Consider the following 27,671-nt stretch of genomic DNA (forward strand, 5'->3'; position numbering starts at 1 on the left):
TTTTATTTTTCACACTGTGAAACATATCAACCAAAATACATACAAACATTTCCCTCTTAAATATACACAGTGGCATTTTCTCCCCTTTTTTCCCTCCTACCTTCCCTCCCCCCTTCCCACCCCCCTCCAAAACCAAAAATATTCAACATATACAATACAATAAAACCATTAAACAATGTCATCACACAATGAAAAATAAACAAGAAAAATGTGTCATCTACTTTTCCACACTGGATCAAGTCATTTTGTCTTCTCATCATTTTAGGGGGTGGAGATCTGAGGAAAGCCCTCTCTGTTATGTTCCATGTACGGTTCCCAAATTTGTTCAAATAATGTGACTTTATTTTTTAAATTATAGGTTATTTTTTTCCAATGGAATACATTTATTCATTTCCATGTACCATTGCTGTATTCTCAGGGTCTCAGGGTCTCTTCCGATTTCCAAGTTGACATTATACATTTTTTTGCTACAGCTAAGGCTATCATAATAAATTTTGCTAGTTCCTTTTCTGTACTTACTATTTCCCTTTCCAACTGCTCTATTTCCTGATTGTAATCCTTTTTCATTTTAGTTACGTAACTTATTATCTGCCCTCTAATGAAAGCTTTCATTGTGTCCCATAATATAAATTTGGCTTTCACTGATTCCGTATTTATTTCAAAGTACATTTTAATTTGGCGTTCAATAAACTCTCTAAATTCCTGCCTTTTAAGTAGCATGGAGTTTAACCATCTATATGTTCTTGGTGGGATGTCCTCCAGTTCTATTGCTAATAACAGGGGTGAATGATCAGATAACAATCTAGCTTTATATTCAGTTTTCCTAACTCTCCCTTGAATATGGGCTGACAACAAAAACATATCAATCTTGAGTATATTTTATGCATACTCGAATAATATGTGTATTCCTTCTCTCATGGGTACTGCCTCCACCATATATCCATAAGTTTCATTTCCTGCATTGATTTAACCATAAATTTGGCCACTTTATTCTTTTTGCCAGTCTTTTGTCCAGTTTTATCCAACATTGGATTCAAATTAAGGTTAAAATCCCCTCCTATCAATATATTCCATTGCATATCTACAATCTTCAAAAAAATATCTTGCATAAACTTTTGATCTTCTTCATTAGGTGCATATATATTGAGCAAATTTCAAAATTCTGAATATATCTGACACTTTATCATTACGTACTTCCCTGCTGGATCTACTATTTCCTCCTCTATTTTGATTGGTACATTTTTATTAATTAATATAGCTATACTTCTAGCTTTTGAATTATATGATGCTGCCGCTACGTGCCCTACTCAGTCTCTCCTTAATTTATTATGTTCCACTTCAGTTAGATGCATTTCCTGCACAAATGCTATGCCTATTTTTTTCTTTTTTTCAGTAAATTTAATAGCCTCTTCCGTTTAATTTGGTTATGTATTCCGTTAATATTTATAGTCATATAATTCAACATGGCCATCTCATATCCTATTTACATCTCATTTCTGCTTCCTCACCACCACCATCCCCCTTTTCCCCATTTTTATCTCTGTTTTCCCTTTTTAAACTCAATGTATGACAACACATTTAAAACATAAAATACTTCAACAACTCCCACATCCAATATTCCCTTAGCCCCAAATGTCCCCCCACTCTCTAAGTTGCCCCTTATCCCTTTCCGGGCAACCACAACTCCCCTCTCCAATTGGATTGCAAACCCACTTGCAAGCGTCAACTGATTTCACAGTGACGGTTATTCTCTCCCACCCAAACCCCCCCCCGCCAAAAACACTTTTTTTTACACATATAACAAAGTTCACCCTCTTTTTTTTCCCTTACTTCCTTTCTTCCCTTCTCTTTCCCTTCTTTAGTTCTTACATATAGATTATTTTTACATCTTTATATATATTTTATCGTCGTTCTTCATTCTTATTACAACCCTTCATCTCTCCTTCTGTCCTTCAAGCGTTCTGCAAATTCTCGTGCTTCCTCCTGATCCAAGAACAGTCTATTTTGTTCCCCAGGAATAAATATTTTAAGCACAGCTGGCTGTCTTAACATAAATTTATAACCTTTTTTCCATAGGATCGATTTTGCTGTATTAAACTCCTTCCTCTTCTTTAAGAGTTCAAAACTTGTGTCTGGGTAAGAAAATATTTTGACCCTTGTATTCCAATGGTTTATTGTCTTCTCTAATTTTATTCCTTGCCCGCTCCAGTATATTTTCTCTTGTTGTATATCTCAAAAATTTTACTAAAACGGACCTTGGTTTTTGATGTGTCTGTGGTTTCAGAGCTAGTGTTCTGTGTGCCCTTTCTATTTCCATTCCTCCCTGCATTTCTGCCATTCCCAGGACCTTTGGGATCCATTCTTTTATAAATTCCTTCATATCTGTGCCTTCTTCATCTTCCTTTAGGCCCACTATTTTTATGTTGTTTCGCCTACTATAATTTTTCAACATATCAATTTTCTGAGCTAACAACTCTTGCGACCCTAACTTTATCATTTTCTTCCAATTTTCTTCTTAAGTCATTCACTTCCATTTCTACAGCCATTTCTCGTTCTTCCACATTTTCTACTCTTTTCCCTATTTCTGTCATGACCAGCTCTAATCTATTCACTTTATCTTCTGTACTTTTCATTTTTCTTTTAATTTTACTAAATTCTAATGTCAACCATTTTTTTAATGCTCTTCATTTGTTCTTGAAAAATAAACTTTATCTATTGTTCTGTCCATCTGTTTTACCTTCTATTTCTCTGTGCAGATCTTCTTCTGTGTCTGTACCTGTTCTTCTCTTCTTTGTATCTATGTCTCTTCTGACTTTCCTGATGAGTTGCTTGTCTCATTTTGCCGGGCTGCTTCTTGCCGGGCTGCTTCTTGCCGGGCTGCTTCTTGCCGGGCTGCTTCTTGCCGGGCTGCTTCTTGCCGGGCTGCTTCTTGCCGGGCTGCTTCTTGCCGGGCTGCTTCTTGCCGGGCTGCTTCTTGCCGGGCTGCTTCTTGCCGGGCTGCTTCTTGCCGGGCTGCTTCTTGCCGGGCTGCTTCTTGCCGGGCTGCTTCTTGCCGGGCTGCTTCTTGCCGGGCTGCTTCTTGCCGGGCTGCTTCTTGCCGGGCTGCTTCTTGCTGTTGGTCCTCTTCTTCTGGGCTACTCTTCTGTTGGGCCTCCTGCTGCTGCTCTTCTTTCTTTTCACTCCTTTTCCTGTCGCTTTACTCTTCTTCCAGCTGAGAGCCCTGGTGTCGGGCATCCCTTAGCTGGTCGCGTTGTGTTTGCCCGCTCCTCGGCTGCGCCCCTCTCCCGTTGGTGTTCTCCTTCTCCTTAGTATGTTCAGTTGTGCACTTTTGTTTGGATCAGAGAGCTATTTTTGCAGTCCACCGGTCAGGGGGTCGCAACTCTGCAGGGTCGTCACCAACCTCAGAGTACGGGCTTTCTTCTCCACAACGGCTCCTTGTTTCTTCATGCAAGCAAGGCTTTCTTCTTTCTCTTCCGGCGTCTTTTCTTCTTTTCTTTTTCCCCATTGTTTTTACTTTTTCCTTCTTGGGTGCCATTTTCTTTCTTTTTTCTACAACTTTTTCTTTTATTTGTTATATTTTGTATTTCTTGAACTTTGTATTTTCTTCACTTTATTTCTTCTTTTCTGGAGAGGGCTGGTATTCCCCTACCCCATCATGTGACTCTCCTCAATTGATTTACTTATGCCCAAATGTATTTGTTTAAAAATCTAATTTATTCATTCTTCAGTCTAGTTACAAATGGAAAGTATTTGATCCCGAATTTATTAACTTTTGTCTTTGCCCTTCCTTTCTTCAGTGATTAAGGTGTATATCACATGTTTGAAGTTGACGTGAAACAAGATCAGAATTTCTATTAACTTAGCCCTTCCTCTTGCTTACATGATTTGATGAATTAGACATTTACCCTAATGTGCAGCAAACAGTTTTAGTTCTGGCGCAACAGAGGCCAAGGAAAGATACATAGTATTTTATACGATTATGTAATGCGGTCAGAATCTTTTCTCCGGGTAAAAATGTAAAACACTAGAGGACATATATTCAAGGTGAGAAAAGGTTAATTTAAGGGTGGTGGGTGCACCAATTTTTTTTTTTAAAACAGTGTGGTAGGTGCTTGGACCAGGCTGCTAGGAGCAAAAGCAGATACAGTAGCATCATTCAAAGGGTATTAGATACACACATGAATATGCAGGAAATCCAAGGATATAGAACATGCATAGGCAGAAGGAACTTAATATTGTGTTTGGCACAGATGTTGGGGAAGGGGGGTGGAGGCAAAGGGTCTGTTGCTATCCTGTACTGTTATGTCAATAAAGAGGAAATATGGAAACCAACTTGGGACAACTATGCAGTAGTGCACAATTCAACTACTTCAATCCCTCAGTTGAAGATGCATAATGGTGCAAAAGATTGTTTTTTAAAAAATTGTACAATGGGAATACACTTCCTTGAAGTTTTTCCTGATACATCATAATATAGACATAATTATGGCATGTATAAATATTTCCAGTTAAATGTCTGCTTGCAACAAAGATTTAATCTATTAAAACATCTATCATGTTTATTGGTCTTTAATCTTTCCATATCTTGGAGCCCCAGAATACTGTGTAATATGATCATTCTTTCTTTTCTCCGAAATCTCTATCCTTTGAGCACTTAATTGCTGTTTCTGTAAAGTTCCTCTGAAATGGCGGTACTAAACGGAAACAGGCCATTCTACCCATTGTATTCACACCAGGCCAAAATTAAAGGCCTTTTTTTTGTTGATTCTCAGATTCTGATTCTTGGTCTGTAGTTTTGTCATTTATAGCAATAAGACTATTGAAAATAATTTTGTCAACTATAGTCCAACAATCATCTCAAACCAACGTCTGTCCCCTGGTTATTGTCCTCTCTGATAGGGTGAAATCAATCATTCCCATGCAATACAGAACAAGGAAATGCACAGCACAGGAACAGATCCTCAAGCCTATCATAACTGCACTGACCAGGATGTCTATATCATTAAATCCATAAACTTATAAAAGGTATGTACCATGCCAGGCACCTAGTACTCTATGTATAAAATTACTTGCCTTGCAAATCTCCTTTAAACTTTCCCACTCTCACTTTAAAACAAGGCATTCCAGTATTTGACATTTCTACCCTGGGAAAAAGACTAACTGCTCCATCAATGTTTCTCAGAATTTTATAAACTTCTCTCTGATCGTCCCTCAACTTCCAATGGCCCAAGCGAAACAAGTTTATCCAACCTATCCTTATAGCTAATACTCTCTAGTCCAGGCAACATACTATTGAATCTCTTCTGCACCCTCTCCAAAGTCTCCACATTCTTCCTGAATAGAGTGACCAGAACTGCACACAATTCTCCAAATATTCCCCAACTAATTTATTCTTTGAGATGGTGACAGGTAAAATAGATGGAGGAGAGCCAGTGGATGTGGTGTATCTGGACTTCCAAAAGGCCTTCGATAAGGTCCCGCATAAACGACTGGCTTCCAAAATCAATGCTCATGGGATTGGGGGCAAAGTATTGATGTGGATTGAGAACTGGCTGGCAGGTAGAAGACAGAGAGTTGGGATAAATGGCTCGTTTTCTGAGTGGCAGACAGTGACCAGTGGGGTACCACAGGGATCTGTACTGGGACCCCAGCTGTTCACAATTTATATTAATGATCTGGATGAGGGGATTGGATGTAATATCTCCAAATTTTCAGATGACACTAAGCTAGGAGGGGTTGTGTGCACGGAAGAGGGGGTCAGGAAGCTCCAGTGTGATTTGGATAAATTGAGGGACTGGGCAGATACATGGCAAATGCACTACAATGTGGATAAATGTGAGGTTATCCACTTTGGTAATACGAACCGGAGGGCAGATTACTATTTGAATGGCAATAGATTAAGAGATGGGGAAGTGCAGAGAGACCTAGGGGTACTTGTACATCAGTCTCTGAAGGCGAGCATGCAGGTACAGCAAGCGGTTAAAAAGGCAAATGGTATGTTGGCCTTCATATCAAGAGGGTTTGAGTATAGGAACAAGGATACCTTACTGCAGCTGTACAGGGCCTTGGTGAGACCGCACCTGGAGTATTGTGTGCAGTTTTGGTCACCTTATCTAAGGAAGGATGTTCTTGCAATGGAGGGAGTGCAGAGGCGATTCACCAGGCTGATACCTGGAATGGCAGGAATGACTTATGAGGAAAGATTGCGCAAATTGGGATTGTACTCCCTAGAGTTTAGAAGATTGAGAGGGGCTCTCATAGAGACATATAAAATTCTGGCAGGACTGGACAGAGTGAATGCAGCTGGGATGTTTCCAATAATGGGAAAATCCAGAACCCGGGGCCATGGTTTGAGGATAATAGGCAAACCATTTAGGACCGAGATGAGGAGGAATTTCTATACCCAGAGGGTGGTGAATCTGTGGAATTCATTGCCACAGAGGGCAGTGGAGGCAGGTTCATTAAATATATTTAAGAGGGAAGTAGATATATTTCTTCAGTATAAGGGTATTAAAGGTTATGGAGAGAAGGCGGGGACGGGGTACTGAACTTTAAGATCAGCCATGATCTCATTGAATGGCGGAGCAGGCTCGAAGGGTCGAATGACCTACTCCTGCTCCTATCTTCTATGTTTCAGCTACAATGTGATATTTATGCTCAATACCACCAAGATCCCTTTGAACATCAGGGCTCCAAAGAATCTTGCCATTTACTATACATTAATATTCCTAAGGTCCTGCCATCTATTGTGAAAAATACTGAATACCTGTAGGTATTTCACAATTTTCTATGCCTCAAATGGATTCATATTTGACTTAAGAAAGGTCATCTCCAACCAGTAGCACTAAACTACAAAACTCCAGGAATATCCTTATACTTCTTCTGGTTCTTCTCGATTGCTATCATATGTATCATGCAGTCTGAACCAGAACCATACACAGTGCTCAAGTTGTGATATAACCAGGGTTTTATAGATTTCCAGTATATTCTCCCTTGATTTATATTCTGTGCCACAGGCACTAAAGGCAAGACACCATTTCCCTGCTTAACCACCTTTTCTGTTGCCAATAGTTTTCTATAAACATGGATGAAATCTCTGTGGGAACCTATTTATTCCATGATCTTCTTTGCCTTCCCCAAAAGCATTACCTCATACTTCCCAATTCCATTTGATACTTTTCCTCCCCTTTAATCAGTATTTTGGGTTTTCCTTGATTAGTAATTGGCATTTTTTTAAAATCATCCTTATCTTACCAATTTCATTTTTAATTTCACTCCTGTTATTTTCTCCATCCTTCCTTTCTCCTACCCTGTATCCTCTGCCACATATATAAATCCTTGCGTAGGAGATCCTTTTTCTTTATTGGAAACACGTTTCATTTGAGAATTATTTCTGCTTTATCTGCCCTCCACTGGTCTATGTGCATTAACAGTTAAATCTTGGATCAACTCAAGAAAAGTGGAACAGCGGACCCACAACCACTCTCATATAAACAAGTCCTGGACATGCATCGACCTGAATCAGTAGAGTCTCCACTCATGCATACAGGGTTTTTCTCTGGTGGTTCAGAGGGAAAAGGGAGGGTTTTTTCCAGCTTTTAAAATAATACTTATTTCTTAATGAATTCATTTAATTTATTTTACATTTTAAATTATTTTATATTTTCATTATCTAAAGCATGTTAATAGTTTTTAGTCTTTCAGAAACGTCATGAAGATTTGACAAAGGTTAGTTTCCACTTCCATCAAGGCTACGGGGGAACCTCAGGGGTGGAGTTCCTGAAGTGCATCAGCTCAGACCTGGACATACCAAGGTTTGTTTTGCCCAATTAGATGCCTTGCAGGTGTGAACTATCAGCTTGTTGGGCACTTCTCAAGCGGCCATGGTAAGTGAGTGCAGACAGGAAGAGCTCAATTCACTCCCCTACGCCAGCTGAGCAAACAAGGACTTAGGCAAATGAAAAGTTATTGCTCCCTGTTTATGTTTGTTCACCACACATTCCATACTCATCAAAGTATCATATCACAGTCTATGAGAGACTTGAGTAATTTTGCCCTCGTTCTTCTCAAAAATCCAATTCTGATGATTTGATGGGCTATTGGCTACCATGGAATTCACCAACCATACAAGATTTCATGCTCAGTTCTGTCTAGTCTCTCTTTTCTCTACTTCCTCAGGAGTTTGCAGAGGTTAGGTATGACATTGGAAACATTTGCAAACTTCTACAGATGTGTAGTGGAAAGTGTGCCGACCAGCTGCCTCATGGCCTAGTATGGGGGCACCAATACCTCTGAGCAAAAACCCCTGCAAAAGGTGGTGGACACAGCTTAGTACATCAGAGGTAAAACTCTCACCACCATCAAGAAAATCTACATGTAACACTGCTGACAGAGAACAGCAGCAATCATCAAGGATCCACACCACCCACTCTGTTCTTGCTACCATCATCAAGTTAGTATAGGTGCCACAAGACTCGCACCCACAGTCCACCATCAGACTAATTTAAGGATTCTTACTTTCCACATTATTTATTACTGCATATTATTTACATTTTTCTCTTTTCTAGATGCATCTTTTCTCTTGAATACAGTGTACAGTTATCGATAAGTAGGAATTTTGCCTGGACTGCAGGAAAAGGAATCTCAGGGTTGTATGTGATGTCATGTATGTACTCTGACAATAAATCTGAACTTTGTACGTCTGAAATTCTTTTGCCAGATTTCCTACAAATCGTTAGTGAGAAACATTAAAGGCATTTCACACTCCATGGCTGTCTTCTGAAGCCAAATCTGAAAATAAACTACACTAGTTAAGGATTTCTTTTTTGGTGTTTCATCAACAGAATGAAATCTACTGAATTTTCGTTTTAAATAGGAAAACTTTTAAAAAAAAACAAAACCTTTCAAACTTGAAACCAAAGCAAAACTGCTTTCCAGTAGTAACCTGCAACTGAATTTGCCTTTGATCCACTCTCTCCATTCGCATCCTCAATCCTACCTTCCCAAGTTTGGCAGGAGATTGCCCTTCATCATTTAACTGCTTGTCAAACTCTCGCACTAGTGCCATTTACAACATCCATTAACCAAAGGACACATTCAGCAATGGGAAAAGACAAAGGCTTAAATAAAATGGAGGATTTTCATCTAATGTTAATGAAAGAAGTATGCAAAAAATTCTGCTGCAAATAACTGCTCAATGTAATGAAGCAAATCTAATATCATTCAATTTATCACTCAATTTACTCTGCACAGTGACAGCTTTACATTGCCACTGATTCAGTCACTAAAATGTCACTTCACTTGATAAAGTGATCACTTCATTAATAAACTGTATCAGTAATGATATGTAATTCAACATGTATCATTATTTGCTAGAAAGGAGACAATAAGCCTGCTTCTGATACATTTAAGTAATATGTCAATAAAAAGTTTTGAAACTTACAATTTTTTTCTTAGGACACAGAAATGCATGACATTCCAAGGTCTCATTCAGCCGGCTCTGAGCAATGTATGCAAATACCTTGTCCTGAGTCTTGTCGGCAGTGCAGTACGATATTCTGTTGGAAGAATGTTTAACCACGTACATGACTGAAATTGATTTTGAATGTTGTTTAATCACACTTTCCATCAACACAAAAAGTAGATTTTTCTTTTAAAGGAAAGCACAACACAATCCAATTTAATCAACTCTAATATGCAATGAAGTACAACTTTCATTTCTGTGGTAATAGGTCAGTCATACAGTTCAATGATATTGACAGAGATAAAACTCAGCAGAAAATGTGTGACCAAATCAAAAGACTGGGCTCGGTCATCATTAGCTAACTGATGCACTTTAAATGAATGAGGTGGAATAGTGGTTAAATTACTGGACCAGTATCACAGCACAGCAAATGTAAAAGGAAAATAACTACAGGTGCTATTATGACAACTGAGGAGATAAAAATCAAGTGATTCAACCAATCTGGAATCATCATTAATATCAATAATAATGACGGTGAAATGATTGGATAGAGAGAACAAAGGGGAGAGGATGAACAAAGGGGCATAAAGCTTTGAAATGAAGGTAATTAGAAAGCAAGGACACAAACAAAGAACAAAAAACAAAGGCTATGAATTTCACAGCTGTTAAGTGTTATCTTGGAGGTCAGGCGATGGAAATGGAGAGAGTGAAAGGAAATCAGAAAAACTAACAGACTGGCTGAGTACTTTGCAAGAAACCAGAGTTCAGTCCACAGGGTAGAAGGGTAGACTCTCAACTCCATCCATGCCAATTCTCCATCCTACTCTGCCCTCTGTCTTACACTGTTACACAAGACCCAATACACATCTGAGAAACAACATCTCATCTTCTGAGTGGAAACATTGCAGTCTTCTGGATTAGTAGCGAATTCCACAACTTCAGGTTACTCACTTTCTTTATTTGTATTAGAATTGAATTCTTCTGCTGTAGATTATCCTGTAGAGGTTAAAACCTTGTGTTTATGATTCATGGCTGTTTTATGACTTTTCCTTTAAGGATTAATTGTTTCTGTAGAGTTACCATAGTTACTATGACATTGTTATGCGTAATATCCGAGAGGACTGGGAGTTCTCGTTTCACTCTTGGAATGACCATGGAGGAGATGTGAGCTTTTCTTTGAATTTATACTTATTATCATTATTAATCATATATTATCACTATTCCTCAATATTATTCATTATTAATGATCTATCATTTTAATTCATTTATATTTGTTTGAAGTTGAGTATCATTATCTTTTACAATAGGCTTTGTTTTACTCATCGTTATGAAATGCGAAGCTATGAAAATGTTTATTTGCTTTAATCAATGAAAAATTAAAGCTATTTACAGCTGTAATTACAAAGTTTGATTTATTTGGATTAATAGGATACAAATTATTGAAAGAAAAGTTGTTTTATAAAATTGTGAATTTGGTCAGTATATCGAGGCTTACTTCTTTCTCTTGGAAGGTGACATGTTTTGGGATTGAGAAAGATTAAAAGCTGGAAAGTGTTACCTACACATCCATCGGCAATATTGGATCAGTTTTCCCACTTCATGGGTATGTTCTGACATTCTGAACATGCTTATAACCATATAACCATATAACTGCATGTTCCTTGACATCCATTTAAAGGATGGTCTACCCTCGATCCACAACACCTCCTCATGAGTCAGGAAGGGGCATCAGAGCCTACACTTCCTAAGGAGGTTGAGGAGGGTAAGGCTACTGGCCACCATACTAACAATGTTCTACAGGAGCACAATAGGGAGTGTCTTAACTGGCTGCATCATATTATGGTATGGTTGCTGCAAAACATTAGATCAGAGGTCAGTGTGGAGGGTGATTAAAACTATTAAGATTACTGGGGTTTCCCTTCCCTCTATTGACAATATTTACAAGAAATGGTGGTTAAAGGCGGTCGTACCCTTACAATCCAGCCCCCACTATGTTTGAGACTCTACCTTCAAGGAAGAGGAGCTGGAACACAAAATCCAGGACTGCCAGGCTGAGAAAAGGGTTCTTTCCACAGGCAAGACTATTTAACTATATACACGTAAATAAATAAATAGAAAACATTGTGTGTGTGTGTGTGTGTGTGTGTGTGTGTGTGCGTGCGCGCACACACACATGGTTTCATTTGGTTTTATACGTACAATCAGATAACAATAAACTTGAAATTATCACCATGGAAACCTTGCACTCAACCTATCAGAGATATTCCCTTTGTGCTGTCCATCTCTCCTTCACCCTTTCTGCTACTTCAAACCAACTTGTTTATTTCCCAGTCATGACAAATGGTTATTGACCTGAAAAAGTTGACTCTGTTTCTCATTTCATGAACATTGCCTGGTACAATTTGCAAATTTGATTTGCATAAAGATTGAATGGCCTCATTCTACTCTGTAACATTATTTTAATCTATTTTATTAATGTCAAAAAGAAAAGCTATTTTATTTTAACATGGACAAGAAATTAGAACATGAGAACGTACAAAATAAAAGCAAGGGAGGACCATTCAAACCCTCCATTGAACTGATTCAGTTCCAAAGTGCCATGCTGTAGTTATAAGTTTTGATGGCCTCATAATGAAAACCTATCAATCTTGATTAATCAATCATCGCACTGTGGGTTATATTATGCAAAAGATTCACGATCCTCAGTGAATTTTATCACCTCTGTTGGGGCAACATGGTCAGTGTTACGGTTAGTGCAATGCTATTACATCGCCAATGACCTGGGTTCAAACCTGGTGCTATCCATATGGAATTTGAATGTCCTCTGCATCTGCATGGTTTTTCTCCAGGTGCTCCGGTTTTCGCCCATGTTCCACAGACCTAGAGGGTTGGTAATGGTCACATGGGTATATCTGGGTGGTGTGGGTTTGTGGACTGGAAGGACCTGTTACCATGCTAAATCTCTAAATTTAAAAAAATAAAATTCCAAATTCATTACCCTTTATCTTTAGATTATTTATCCCAACTTCCAGACACAACCAATGGAAGAAGCACTCCATCAAGGCCTCTTACAGAGATTACACTTTTCACCTAAAAATCAAATGGAATATAGCATTATCCTGAATCTCGGTGATTTCATTCATTCCAGCACACATTGGGCAACAAGATGGTGCAGCAGTTCATGCTGCTATCTCACAGATCCAGTGACATGGAATTGATCCTGAGGTATCTGCAGGGATTTTACACCTGCTTTCTTTGTCCTGAGTGGTAGATTCCAGGAAGAGTTGTTGGGTTTATGAGGAGAAGAGGTTTCAGGGAAAATTATTGGTTCTTGGTCATGGAGACAGATTTATTTTCAGTGTATTTTAGTGGACAAATTTTAAACTTGTCTAGGTATAGAATTAGATTCTGAATTTTAATCCCTAACTCCTTCTTACCAAATCCTATTATATCGTACTCATTGTGAAATGAAACTTCATTTTGAATCAAAATATAGTGATCTTTCGTTATATCTTTAAAAAATCTTCCTCAAGAAACAGCTTGATTGTATGGATACTTCGAATATCATCACAGGAGCATAATGTGTTAAGATTTTTTAATGCAATTAATACATGTAGCTTGTACATTTGATTTCCCAGATGTTTTAAAGAGGCATTCCTCATAAACTGGAATATTGATAATCAAAATTCATTCATTTACTTTTTTTTTCCCAAGTGCCCATCTTGTAGATATTACGTTTTATTTTTGGAATTCTTTCCTATTCAAGCAATGGCAGTGTATGAAACATAATAGCAATTAACTTTCAAAAAATGAACTCTTTATCATTTTGAAAATATTCAAAACCCAGACACAAAGTTGCAGAGGGAAAATGGAACGCCATAGTTCAGTTCAGGCACAACCTTTCTGCAGAATGCACAACGGGAAACTCAGAGGGTGGAGGTTTTTGGAGATACAAATACAGAAGTGCACAAGTAGTAAGAGAGCAGTTAGGCAAAGGATAGAAGAGAGTTCACAGATAGAAATGAAGGAGAAATTGAAAGGAATAAGACAAAATGAAGCCCAGAAAATGGGTGAATTGAAAAATGAAGTTGGTTGAGAGAGACGAGACAAGAGCATTCAAACGTGGCAGAGAGCAGTGTAAAGAAAGGCAAAAGAAAACAAGGGGTGCTGACATCCCTTCTGGAAGTGGAATCCCCATCTCAAACCCCGATCTTTTCCTTCAGCCTTTCTGCGAGCAATGTCAAGAGAAACCACCTCGTTAATTATCAGTTCATCAAATATAGTTAAACAATATAAAACCTTGAGGAATAAGGAAATGAGCTAAACAGAAAATCAACAGATAAATGTCAAATATTAGAGGGCACAGCTTTAAGGTGAAAGTATAAAGGAGAGGGACGAGGCCAATTTTTTTTTTAAACAAAGAGGTAGGTATCTAGAACACACTGCCAGGGAAATGGCAGAAGCAAATAGGAGAGTGATACTTTAGAAGCAGTTAGACAGGAACATGCATGCACAGGGAATGGAGAGTTACTGATAAATGTAGGCAGATGAAATTGGTTTAATTTGGCATTGTGGTCGGCACAGACATCGTGGGCCCAAGGGCCTGCACCTGTGCTGCACTATTTATAGAATTATAAAATGAAATTATATAGTATAACCTGCTAGATTATGTACAATACCTGTAGATGGAGACATTTTCTATAAGTTCATTGGTTATCGTGTCTTCCAACATTATCCCTCGAGGTGAAACAGTTAGAGTAACTTTGAGGAATTTCTTTCCACTTGCTTTGGCCTAAAAATAATAATTAAAATTGGCAAATTCTTTAATATTACATAATGTGAAATCTATAGTTTTGTCAAAAGCACACAATGCATTAAAAAATGGTTGTATTATATATGGCAGAGCAGACTTGATGAGCTGTATACCCTATTTCTGTTCCCATGTCTTATGCTCTTATAGTCATTAAGTACTATAACAAGATGCTAATTGCTTTAAATTATTGGGACTTAACAACTGAGACTGATAGTGTTAAAAGTACCCTGACCTTTTATTAGCCAACATTAGAGTTAAGTACTGCATTATATATTGACAGTAACAATGGACCACAGTGAGAAAGATACCCTGTAATACATATAATTTCCAAATGGAATCTGAAAATTACCCTGATCTTTATTCTGAAAGTCATGGCTTTTAAAGTTATTGCATTGATTGTCAAATAGTTCATTAACTATATTGAAGTGTCCATTTTAAAGATATAATTAATAAGACATTGACCTGCAAAGGATGCCTGTCAGAATTAGGTGTAGTTGTTCTCTGGTGCTTGTCCACATATCAGTATTTGTGTCTGAGCCAACAATGAGCACTGAGTGGTCTTTTGAGTGCAAAATAGAATATTAATCATTATATTATGCCCACATACACACACTATTCACCAGAGCTAACAGTGTGGCAGTCAGCAATGAAAAGCCTGATTGGTTCTTTTGTACATTTTTATTGTTTCTACCCTGTGATACGACAACTGGCTGCTCTATTTTTAAGCATCAATTGTTAAGGTATTTTCTGGTCAATTTGGGATTGGAAATGTCCTATTACACATCTACAGAAGATGTGTTTCCAGTTCAGTCTTTCCTTGGTTTCAAAATCCTCATCCTTGTACTCAAAATTGGCCTTGGCCTTGCCCATTCATGTTACTTGCTCCAGCCAACAACCCTCCAAGTTTATAGATTGTCCAAGATCTCTGTATTCCTTAAGTTCCTGTCTCACTTTGATCAATTTTAAATTGCTCTCTGTTGATATCTGTACTTTCACGTGTTCCAACCCTAAACTCCAGAATTCATTCCCTGAATCATTCTTTAAAATTTCTTATTTGCAAAAGCTATGTAATCATTTAGTTTCAGAATGTTTCACATCATTAAGGTGAGGCATGTGATGTTACAACAATCTTCCATTCAAATCGCCTTGATTTAAGCTTGAAAGTGCAGCAGCTATGCATGAAGCTGAGCATTTGCCTGCATTATCCCAAGTCCATCCGCTATGCAATTCAACTACCATACCATGATATTGAAAGACAAGAATTTGCAAAATTTTCTTATGCCATACAATGTTTAAAAATATATTTTTAATTCAAGAATGAATCTTTATAATGAAAGTTAAAAGCATCTTCCTTAAAGCAAGTTATCTTTCCAAGCAGCCATTACATCATTTATTATTAGTAGATGCAACAGTTGCTCAGTGTTTCATTCATTTCTTCATGACAGGTTGGACAGAGTCATTTCCAAGGTTGCATCATGGGTTTCAATAAAAGCTGAACTCATGAAGAAACTACCATCCAATAATTCAATGCAATGTCACCATAATTCAAGGAAAATAGTTTCTTCTTTCCAATATGATTGAAAAGTTCCCATTATGTTTGTTAATGGGTTTTGTAATAATTAATATAATACTTTGACCCAAGTACATTAATGCCAATTTTTAAGATTGAAATCAGGTAACTTTTTTAAAAAAGCATTATAATCTCAAAGGTTAAATCTTAAAAACAACATGCTCTATTGCATTATCTTCTCAGTTAAAAAAAAAATCCCAATCAAGTCAGAACCCCCTCAATAACCATTGAATATCACAGCATCAAACTTATTTGGGAATCCTCATGTTCATACTTGTCGCAGGGCCAAACCCCAGTTTGCCTCTATGGGTCTTTGAATCTGTCCATCAAATTAGCACCTCAGTTTTATACCATGACAAACTCTGTCTGTCACCACAGTACTCACCAGTATTGTAACCCAATACAGTGACATCCTATACAACACTGTACCCCAATGGTATATGGTGACAGGCCTGTATCTAACAGCATCACTAAACCCACATCCATCATTACAATACCATTGGATCTGGAGTCCAATTTTGATCTGGATCTGAACACAGGCTCAGTCATTTGGATGTTTGTTGAGTGAATCTATTCATATAATTCTATCATGAATCATTGACCAAAATCTTTTAACCAACAAAACAAAATAAAACAGTTACCACAGTAATTATCCGCCTAATGGCTGCAGCTGCCATCCCTTCTCCTTTAGGCTGGTCCACTGCCGTCACGCCAAGGTATTTAAGGTGAAAGACCATTCCTTCTTGTAAGGTTTCTTTGGTGTCAGTCCAGTTTTCTGACAACTCTAGAAAGAAGGGAAGGAAAGAAAAGTTGAAGGCAAATTTCTGGCAGTAATGGCAAAGAATTACATCCACTTGAAGTTAACAGGATAGAATCAGCTTATTAAGTATTGCAGGCACTGAAAGCTTAAAAATGAAATAATTGGTTTGTAAAATGCTCGCTCAAAGAGGAAGGAGCTGTGATCATGTCTCAGTTAAATTCAGCACATCGACAGAGAAGAACATTAGACCAAGTGTAAATAATCCTTACTGGGAGAGGGCAATTATTCGAGGCAAAGATGTGAGCAGCCACACAAAGTTAAATCCACATTTTAGAGAGAGGTATTATTAGTTACTACCTTCTTTCTTGTATATTAGTTATCTTTTTTCCTCATTGGGGCATCCTAATTATACGTAATTTGTTGTGATTGTGGTTTGCGACCACCCCCATTTAAGTTATAGAATGCAATAGAAGGGGGCGTGGCAAGATGGCGAAGAGGGCAGACGTGCAATCTCACTCCTCCTCAGCCAGTTTTTTAAGCACCTGTCTTTAAAGTTTACCTAAGTGAATAAAAGTTGCATTTTTATCTCTGGGAACATTAGTGGGTCATAATGGTGACTAATGTTAAAAAAAAAACAAAAGCACAATTACAGAAGAAATTACCTTTTTAAAGTGCTAAAGAATTGAGGTCTACCTGTCCAGTTGAAGCCACGGAATTGTCGTTTGGAACCTCCAAGGCACAGAGAACTCCTGCCAGGCTGAGTATTACACCAACGCCGACCTTGTTCCCACAAGATGGCACCAGCATGTTGACGAGCTCGGCTGGAGTTGATTCGCATGTTCGCGATGTCGGATGTTTGGGCGACCCGGCTGAGCGAAGGGCCCTTGAGCCCGGGCTGCCGTCAGGTGAGCCGGGGACGCGCAGAATGGCATTGGAAGCTGCCTCTGCGCGGACCCTGGCCTTGCCGGGCATGCGCAGTGCCTCAGAGGTCCGTGAATTACTGGTCCGCACATGGGCTGTGGGGGGGGCCCGAGCGGCGTGCAAACCTGCAGCCGCATCAGGAAGGGTCCGACAACGTTGGAAGAAGAAGACTTACCTTTAACAAGCAGTTCACAGGAACCATTGGAGGTGGAGTTTAGAGAAGGTAGGCCTCAAGATGTGGAACTGGAATCTGGAATGGAGTATGTTCGTAGAGTTTTGGAAGGGATTACCTATCATATGGACAATATGTCTAAATAAATGACTCAAGGATTTTTAGATGTGACAACTAAAATATCTAATATGTCTGAAGATATATCTAATATGTCTGAAGATATATCTACAGTTAAGAGGGATGTCAGTAAATGTATTAAATCAGTGGATACAGTGCAAAAAAATTTTTTAAAAATTGAAACAGCTTTTTCTGAATGTAAAATTCAAGTTGTACGTAATAAGGAAAAAATAGAGAAAGTGGAAGATTCATTTGTGGATTGGGGAATCCAGAAGACTTACTGAAAAAAAATTGATTCATTGGAAAATCAAAGTCGGAGAAACAATGTGAAAATTGTGGGACTTCCAGAAGACATTGAAGGGTCTGATCCAATAAAATTGGATAATAAAATCCAATAAAATAAGAGTTGGATTCCTGACGTGTTGGGCAAAGAGTTTTTTTCCCAGGAGGTTTAGTATTGGAGAGGACACATAGAGTGTAACGAAAGAAACCGTTACCGGGACAACCACCACGAGCGGTCTTAGTTCGGTGCCTGCACTATCAAGACAGAGAAATGATATTACGGTTGGCGGGACAGAAGGGACGACAAAGTCAATCTCCAATGACGATCCATTTGAGTCAAGAAATTATTAGGCGACGATGGGAATTTAATTTGGCTAAAGAAGTACTGTGGCGGAAGGGTTATAAATTTGCTTATATATTCTGCTGTGTTAAGTCTTTTATGGTAACTTTCAATCTCATTATTTTGAGAATGATCATGATGAATTCATTTTTGTTAATTCATTACCGGATTTAGGAGGACATGGCAGAGTTTCGCCACCGTCACCCAAAAAGAGGGCAAATGGAAATGGACAGAATGGGAAGAATGGGAAAAATTGAATAAATGGAAAGAAAGAGGTTTTAGCACAAAATCTAAAATCATTGGGAATGGAGTCATTGGGTTAAATATATTTATAGTATTGAATCGCATTAATATGAATGATGTATTTCTGGCTGAGGGGGGTGGATAGCACTGAAATCTTTGATAGTCATCTGCCACTAGTGGGCTTACCACACCCAGTTTTTAAGGGCATTACTACCTTTGGGAAGTGTTTTTGTGGGGGGGGATAATTAATTTTTTTTCTATATACATCTATTTTTTTAAAATATTTAGGGGAGGGAGAGTGGTTTTAATTTATTAGAAGGGGAGTGATATTTTGTAGAAAGTGATTATATTGCTAGTTTGTAATGATGTCTAATTTGAAATTTGCAACTTTTAATGTTCAGGGGTTACATAATCCAATTAAGCGAAAGTGAGTTTTGGCTTATATCAAGAAAATGAAAATTGATATTGCCTTTTTACAAGAAACACATTTGACTGAAAAAGAACATTTGAAATTGAAGGGAGATTGGGTTGGGCATGGGTTTTTTTCTTCATTTAATTCTAAGGCAAGGGGTGTAGCAATTTTAATTCAAAAGAATTTGTCTTTTGAGTTGCAAACTATGGGAGGGAATGCTGGAAGGGTTTTAATGGTGAATTATAAAATTTTTTACTGAATCTTGGACTTTGCTTAATGTTTATGCATCTAACGTGGACAATGAGTGTTTTATTTTGGATGCTTTTTTGTTATTAAATCAAGCTAATGAAAATATTTTAGTTGGGGGAGATTTTAATTGTGTCTTGGATCCTTTGTTGGATAGATCCCCAAAGAGTATAAAGAAATCAAAGATGGCAATACAAATTGGGGCCTTGATGAAGGATTTAAATTTGGTGGATATTTGGAGAAGGGTCAATCTACAGAGAAGGATTTTTCTTTTTATTCGTCTCTACATGATTCATTTCTATAAATTTTTAAAAGTATCGGCACATTTATAACAAGGGTATTACAGGCAGAATATAAAAGCAGGGTTATATCAGATCATTCTTTATTATATTTTTATTTTTTTTTATTTTTAATTTTTAAAAAATTTTCACACTATGAAACATACTGACCAAAATATATAGACATTTTTCTCTTGAATATATAGTCATTTTCTCTCCTTTTTCCCCCTCCCTTCCCTCGCTCCCTCACCCCCCCCTCCCCATTTATTCAAAGTTCAATCTATATGATACATTAAACCCGTTAAACAATGTCGTCACTTAATAAAAATAAACAGAAATTTTTATCTTTTACTTTTATATACTGGGTCAGTTCATTTCGTTGTCTTCTCCTTCTGTCTTTTTAGGTCGTGGAGGTCCATGGTAGGATTTCTCTATTGTGTTTCATGTATGGTTCCCATATTTGTTTGAATATTCTGATGTTATTTCTTAAATTATATGTTATTTTTTCTAATGGAATACATTTATTTATTTCTATGTACCATTGTTGTATTCTCAAATTGCCTTCTAATTTCCAGGTTGAAATAATACATTTTTTTGCTACAGCTAGGGCTATCATAATAAATCTTTTTTGTGCTCCATCCAAATCGAGTCCAAATTCTTTATTTCTTATATTACTTAGATGGAATATCTCTGGGTTTTTTGGTATATTGCTTTTTGTGATTTTATTTAATATCTGGTTTAGATCTTCCCAAAATTTTTTTCACTTTCTCACATGCCCAAATTGCATGTATTATTGTTCCCGTTTCCTTTTTACAACAAAAACATCTGTCTGATACTGTTGGGTCCCATTTTAACTTTTGGAGTGTGATATATAGCCTGTGTAACCAATTATATTGTATCATGCGTAACCTTGTGTTTATAGTATTTCTCATAGTTCTGGAGCATAGCTTTTCCCATGTTTCATTCTTTATCTTTATGTTTAGATCTTGTTCCCATTTTTGTTTAGGTTTACAGTTTGTTTCCTCGTTCTCCTTTTCTTGCAGTTTGATGTACATGTTTGTTATAAATTTTTTAATTATCATTGTGTCTGTAATCACATATTCAAAATTGCTTCCTTCTGGTAACCTCAGACTGTTTCCCAATTTGTCCTTCAAGTAGGTTTTCAGTTGGTGGTATGCAAACCTTGTATCGTGAGTTATATTATATTTGTCCTTCATTTGTTCAAAAGATAATAATTTATTTCCCGAAAAACAATTTTCTATTATTTTGATCCCTTTTCTCTCCCATTCTCTGAAGGAAAGGTTACCTATTATGAAAGGGATTAGTTGATTTTGTGTCAATATTAATTTTGGTAGTTGGTAATTTATTTTATTCCTTTCTACATGAATATTCTTCCAAATGTTGATCAGATGGTGCAATACTGGTGAATTCCTATGTTGCATCAATTTTTCATCCCACTTATATAGTATATGTTCAGGTATCTTCTCCCCTATTTTATCTAGCTCTAATCTGGTCCAATCTGGTTTTTCTCTTGTTTGATAAAAAACTGATAGGTATCTTAATTGTGCTGCTCTATAATAATTCTTAAAGTTTGGTAGTTGTAAGCCTCCTTGTTTGTACCATTCTGTTAATTTATCTAGTGCTATCCTCGGTTTCCCCCCTTTCCATAAGAATTTCCTTATTATTTTCTTTAGCTCCTTGAAGAATTTCTCTGTTAGGTGAATTGGTAAAGATAGAAACAGATGTTGTATCCTTGGGAAGATGTTCATTTTAATACAGTTTATCCTTCCTATCAGTGTTAGTGGTAAGTCTTTCCAGTGGTCTAAGTCATCTTGTAATTTTTTCATTAATGGTTGATAATTTAGTTTGAAAAGATGGCCAAGATTATTATTTAGTTGTATACCAAGGTATCGAATTGCTTGTGTTTGCCATCTAAATGGTGATTCTTTCTTAAAGTTTGTGAAATCCGCATTATTCATTGGCATTGCTTCACTTTTATTTGCGTTGATCTTGTACCCCGATACTTCTCCATATTCCTTCAATTTCTTATGTAATTCTTTTATTGATATTTCTGGTTCTGTTAAGTATATTATAACGTCTCTTTTATTTTTATCCCTCTTATTTTATTTTCTGTTCTTATCAGTTCTGCTAGTGGTTCTATAGCTAACGCGAACAGTGAGGGAGATAGTGGACATCCCTGCCTTGTTGATCTGCTTAATTTAAATTGGTTTGATATATATCCATTTACTGCCACTTTCGCCAATGGTCCCTTATATAATGCTTTAATCCAATTAATATATTTCTCTGGTAGGTTGAATTTTTGTAGTACTTTGAATAAATAATTCCATTCTACTCTGTCAAAGGCTTTCTCTGCGTCTAAAGCAACCGCCACTGTTGGAGTTTTCTTTCCTTGTACTGCATGGACTAAGTTAATGAATTTATAGATATTGTCCGTTGATCGTCTTTTTTTAATAAATCAAGTTTGATCTAGTTTTACTATTTTTGGTACACAGTCGGCCAATCAGTTTGTTAATAGTTTAACTATTATCTTATAATCTGTGTTAAGTAGAGATAATGGTCTATACGATGCTGGTGTTAGTGGATCTTTCCCCGTCTTTGGTATTACTGTAATTATTGCTGTTTTGCATGAATCTGGTATGTTTTGTGTATTTTCAATCTAGTTCATTACTTCCAAGACAGGAGGAATTAATAAGTCTTTAAATGTTTTATAGAATTCTATTGGGAGTCCATCCTCTCCCAGTGTTTTATTGTTCAGGTTTTTTTTAATATCTCCTGCATTTCTTCTATTTCAAATGGTTTTATTAATTTATTTTGCTCCTCTGTTTGCAATTTCGGTAGTTCAATTTGAGTTAGAAATTCATCTATTTTGTCTTCTTTCCCTTCATTTTCAGTTTGATATAGTTGTTCATAGAATTCCATGAAGTTTTCATTGATCTCCATTGGGTTATATGTAATTTGTTTGTCCTTTTTCCTTGATGCCAATACCGTTCTTTTAGTTTGTTCTGTCTTAAGCTGCCATGCTAGTATTTTGTACGTTTTTTTCTCCTAGCTCATAATACTTCTGTTTTGTCTTCATTATGTTTTTCTCCACCTTATATGTTTGTAGTGTTTCATATTTTATTTTTTTGTTTGTCAATTCTCTTCTTTTAGTTGTATCTTCCTTTATTGCTAATTCTTTTTCTGTATTTGTTATTTCCCTTTCCAACTGTTCTATTTCCCGATTGTAGTCCTTCTTCATCTTAGTTACATAACTTATTATCTGTTCTCTGATGAATGCTTTCATTGCATCCCATAGTATAAACTTATCTTTCACTGATTCCATATTTATTTCAAAGTACATTTTAATTTGTCGCTCAATTAATTCTCTAAAATCCTGTCTTTTAAGTAGCATGGAGTTTAATCTCCATCTATACATTCTCGGTGGGATGTCCTCCAGCTCTATTGCCAATAACAGGGGTGAGTGATCCGATAACAATCTAGTTTTATATTCCGTTTTCTTAACTCTTCCTTGAATGTGGGCTGATAACAGGAATAAGTCTATGCTTGAGTATGCTTTATGTCTACCCGAATAATATGAATATTCCTTTTCCTTTGGGTGTTTTTTCCTCCATATATCCAAAAGTTGCATTTCCTGCATCGATGTAATTATAAATTTGGTTACTTTGTTCTTTCTGTAAGTCTTTTTTCCAGTTTTATCCATGTTTGAGTCCAAATTAAGGTTAAAATCCCCTCCTATTAGTATATTCCCTTGCGTATCTGCGATCTTCAAAAAGATATCTTGCATAAATTTTTGATCTTCTTCATTAGGTGCATATACATTGAGTAAATTCCAAAATTCTGAATATATCTAACATTTTGTCATTACATACCTCCCTGCTGGATCTATTATTTCCTCTTCTATTGTGATTGGTATATTTTTATTGATTAATTTAGCTACTCCTCTGGCTTTTGAATTATATGATGCTGCTGTTACATGCCCTATCCAATCTCTCTTTAATTTCTTATGTTCCACCTCAGTTGGATGTGTTTCTTGCATGAATGCTATATCAATTTTTTCTTTCTTCAGTAAATTTAACAGCTTCTTCCTTTTGATTTGGTTATGTATTCCGTTAATATTTAAAGTCATATAGTTCAACATGGCCATTTCATTCTTTGTTTATCTTTCCTTTCCGTTTCCTCATCACCACCTTCCCATCTTATCCATTTCTGTTTCTTTTTTTGAACACATTGTAAGACAACATTTCTAAAACATAAAATATTTCCACTATTCCCATATCTAAAATTCCTTTAACCCCAATAATCCCTCCCCTCTCTGAGTTGCCCTTTGTCCCTTGTCGGGCAATCACATCTCCCTTCTCCATTTGGATTGCGAACCCGCTCGCAAGCATCAACTGATTTCGCAGTGACTGTTATTCTTCCCCACCCAGCCCCCCCCAGAAAAGATTTTAATCTTCACATATAACAAAGCTCACTCTCTTAATTCCCTCGTTACTTCCTTTCTTTCCCTTCTTAGTTCTTACTTATACTTTATTCTTCTTCTTTATATATAGTTGTCATTTTTGTTCTTGTTACATCTCTTCATCTTTCTGTCTGTTTTGTGGGTGTTCTGCAAATTTTTGTGCATTTTCCAGATCCGAGAACAGTTTGCTTTGCTGCCCCAGGATTACTATTTTAAGCACCGCTGGATATTTTAACGTAAATTTATAACCTTTTTTCCATAGGGTCGATTTTGCTGCATTAAACTCCTTCCTCTTCTTCAGGAGTTCAAAACTTATGTCAGGGTAGAAAAAAAATTTTTGACCTTTGTATTCCAGTGGTTTTTTGTTTTCTCTTATTTTTATCATTGCCTTCTCCAATATATTTTCTCTTGTCGTATATCTTAGGAATTCTACTAGAATGGATCTTGGTTTTTGTTGTGGCTGTGGTTTTGGGGCTAATGTTCTGTGTGCCCTTTCTATTTCCATTTCTTCCTGTGATCCTGGAATTCCTAGGACCTGGGGATCCATTCTTTTATAAATTCTTTCATATTTTTGCCTTATTCATCTTCCTTAAAGCCCACTATCTTTATATTGTTTCTCCTATTATAGTTTTCCCATTATATCTATCTTCTGAGCTAACAGCTTCTGTATTTCTTTAACTTTTTTAATCAGATTCTTCCAATTTCTTTTTTAAGTCATCTAGCTCCATTTCTATGGATGTTTCTCGTTCTTCCACCTTGTCTACTCTTTTTCCTATTTCTGTCATTACCATTTCTAATCTATTCACTTTTTCTTCTGTACCTTTTATTCTTGTTTTTATTTCACTGAATTCTTGTGTCAGCCATTCTTTTAATGTTTCCATATAGTCTTGAAAACTTTTTTTATCCATGTACTGTCCCTTCCCTTCATCTTCTATTTCTCTGTGTAGAGTTTGATGTTCTCCCTCCTCTTCTTCTGAGTCCACTCCAAGATCTGTGTCCTTTACCTCCGTCTCTTCTGATTTTCTTGTTGGGTTGTTTATTTTATTTTGTTGGGTATTTTTGTTTCTATTATTTTTATTAAAGGTGTCTTGGTGTTGGTCTTCTTCCTCTGGGTTGGTTATCTGTTGTTTCCCTGATTTCCTGTTTTTATTCTCTTCCTTCTTGTTCCCGTTATTTTCTATGTTTTCCTGTTGGGAGTCTTGCTATCGTGTTATTCATGTCTGTTTAAGCTGTGGAGATTTACTCTTCAGCCAGTTCCCCCTCCCGTCGGTGTTGTTTTTGTCTTGTGCATCGCGCATGCGCGGTTGAGCACTTTTTTTGGGTCCGTGAGCCATCTTTGTAGTCCTGCGCTCGGGGTTTCCACTGACCTCAGGGAGCGGGCTTCTCTCTCCATGGCAGGCCTCCTCGTACAGGTAAGGCCTTCACCTTTCTCTTCCGACGTCTTTCCTTCTTCTTTTCTTCCCGTTGTTTTTGGTTTTTCTTTCTTTGCTGCCATTTTCTCCACACTTTTATTTTTACTTTGTTATGGTTTCTGTGTTTGTGGCTTTGCTTTTTCTTTACTTTATTTTTACTTTTCTGGAGAGGGCTGGTATTTTCTTACCAGTCACTACTCCATCATGTGACTTCCTCTATTATTTTTTTCTGATGTAAGTTCAGAAGTGGTACGTTCAGCTTATAGATGGAGATTTAACACAATGTTGTTGAAAAAAAGTTTGTTATTTTTGTTAAAGAACAGATTACTTTTTTTTTGTCTGAAAATGTTAATTCAGTAAAAAGTAGTTTTGTTTTATGGGATGCGTTAAAAGTTTATTTAAGAGGACAGATTATTAGTTATACCACTAAAGTTAAGAAGCAGTATATGGCAGAAAGCTTTGAATTAGAAAAGGAAATTGATGAATTGGAGAAGGAAGTGACAGAAGATTTTAAAAAAGTGGCTTTGACTAAATTGAAATTGCGTTATAAGATGTTGCAGATTTATCAATTTGAATGTTTAATTAATCGATCTAATCTTTTATGAGTTGGGTGTGAGGGCACATAAGGTACTTGCATGGCAGTTAAAGAAGGAACAGGTTTCACAGATTATTAATGCTGTAGAAAAAAGAATTCAACAGTTACCTATAAGCCTCAAGAAATTAATGAACAGTTTTATTCATTTTATAAAAAATTATATACTTCTGAGGGGAAACAGGGTAGTGGTTCTATTGATTCTTATTTATCTAAGTTATCGTTATCATCATTAGAAGAGGAGCATGTTATGGATTTGGAAGCTCCATTTACAGAATTAGAGATTAAGGCGGCTATGTTTGAAATGCCCAATGGGAAGTCACCAGGTGATGATGGGTTTTCAGTGGAATTTTATAAAACTTTTTATGCAGATTTATCTTCGGTGTTTGGGGAGGTATTACCACAAGCGACTGAACAGCATGAGTTACCAGAATCTTGCTCTAGTGCTTTAATTACTGTAATCCTGAAAAAAGATAGAGATCCATTGAAAGTGTCTTTGTATAGACCTATTTATTTAATGTTGATTATAAAATAATAGCAAAAGTGTTAGCAAATCGACTTGCTAAGTATTTACTTAAATTGATGCATGTTGATCAAACAGGTTTTATTAAAAATATAAATGCTTCAGATAATATTCTTCAATTGATTAGTTTGGTCAATGCATATTGACAGCAGCGCTTGATGTGGAAAAAACCTTTGATAGGGTTGAATGGGATTTTTTATTTAAACTATTGGAGGTTTAAATTTGGCCCTTTTTTAATTGGTTGGGTTAAAGCTTTATATACAAACCCGACTGCTAGGGTGGTGACAAATGGTCAAGTTTCATCATCGTTTAAATTGACATGTTCAACTCAACAAGGTTGTCCATTGTCACCAGCTCTGTTTGCATTGGCTATTGAACCATTAGCTCAAACAATAAAGCAGAATGGACAGATAAGAGGGATGAGAGTTATGGATGAAGAGTACAAGATTAATTTGTTTGCAGATGATGTTTTGATATATTTAACAAACCCAGAACAATCATTGCCACATTAACGGGAAGGTTTATTACAATATGGAACATTATCTGGATATAAAGTTAACTGGGATAAGAGTGAAATTTTCCAGTCAGAAAATGAGATTATTCAGAGTACAAAAATATTATAAAACTGAAATGGTCTGATAAAATTAAACATTTAGGATTAATTGTAAATACTGAGTATCAATCTTTATACAAGTTAAATTATGTTCCATTATTAAAAAAGATTAAAGCAGATTTAATTAAGTGGAAAGATCTTCCATTAACTTTAATTGGTTGAGTTAATTGTATTAAGATGAATGTTTTACCTCGTATTCAATAATTATTTCAATCAATACCATGTTCTCTTTCAAAGAGTTTCAGGATTTAAATAAAGTTACGAGAGAATTTTTATGAAAAGGTAAACTACCATGGGTAGCATTAAATAAACTTACTTGGAAGTATGCACTAGGTGGGCTTCAATTACTTCATTTTCAAAATTATTATGAAGCAGCCCAGTTGAAATTTATTAGTAGATTGATGGATTTGGACCAGCCCCCGAGTTGGGCTAAA

The 27,671-nt window shown here is 36.6% G+C and overlaps 1 protein-coding gene across 8 annotated transcripts in view; it reads right to left on the reverse strand.

Moving 5' to 3' along the window:
* The window catches only part of LOC138736720 (low density lipoprotein receptor adapter protein 1-B-like), a 90,212-nt gene that overhangs the window by 18,842 nt on the left and 43,699 nt on the right, over window positions 1-27,671 (reverse strand). For all 8 annotated transcript variants that reach the window (XR_011340530.1, XR_011340529.1, XM_069886684.1 and 5 more), the window contains 3 exons: window positions 16,488-16,630; window positions 14,143-14,255; window positions 9,443-9,557 (listed from right to left, as the gene is read on the reverse strand). Coding sequence is in view for 6 of the 8 variants with exons in the window: in XM_069886684.1 (XP_069742785.1) it covers window positions 9,443-9,557; window positions 14,143-14,255; window positions 16,488-16,630 (371 nt within the window). In the remaining 2 variants the exon portion in view is untranslated. The remainder of the gene's footprint in view (window positions 1-9,442; window positions 9,558-14,142; window positions 14,256-16,487; window positions 16,631-27,671) is intronic.

The sequence above is a fragment of the Narcine bancroftii genome, chromosome 6 (genome assembly GCF_036971445.1).
Source record: "Narcine bancroftii isolate sNarBan1 chromosome 6, sNarBan1.hap1, whole genome shotgun sequence".
In the NCBI taxonomy this organism is placed as follows: Eukaryota; Metazoa; Chordata; class Chondrichthyes; order Torpediniformes; family Narcinidae; genus Narcine; species Narcine bancroftii.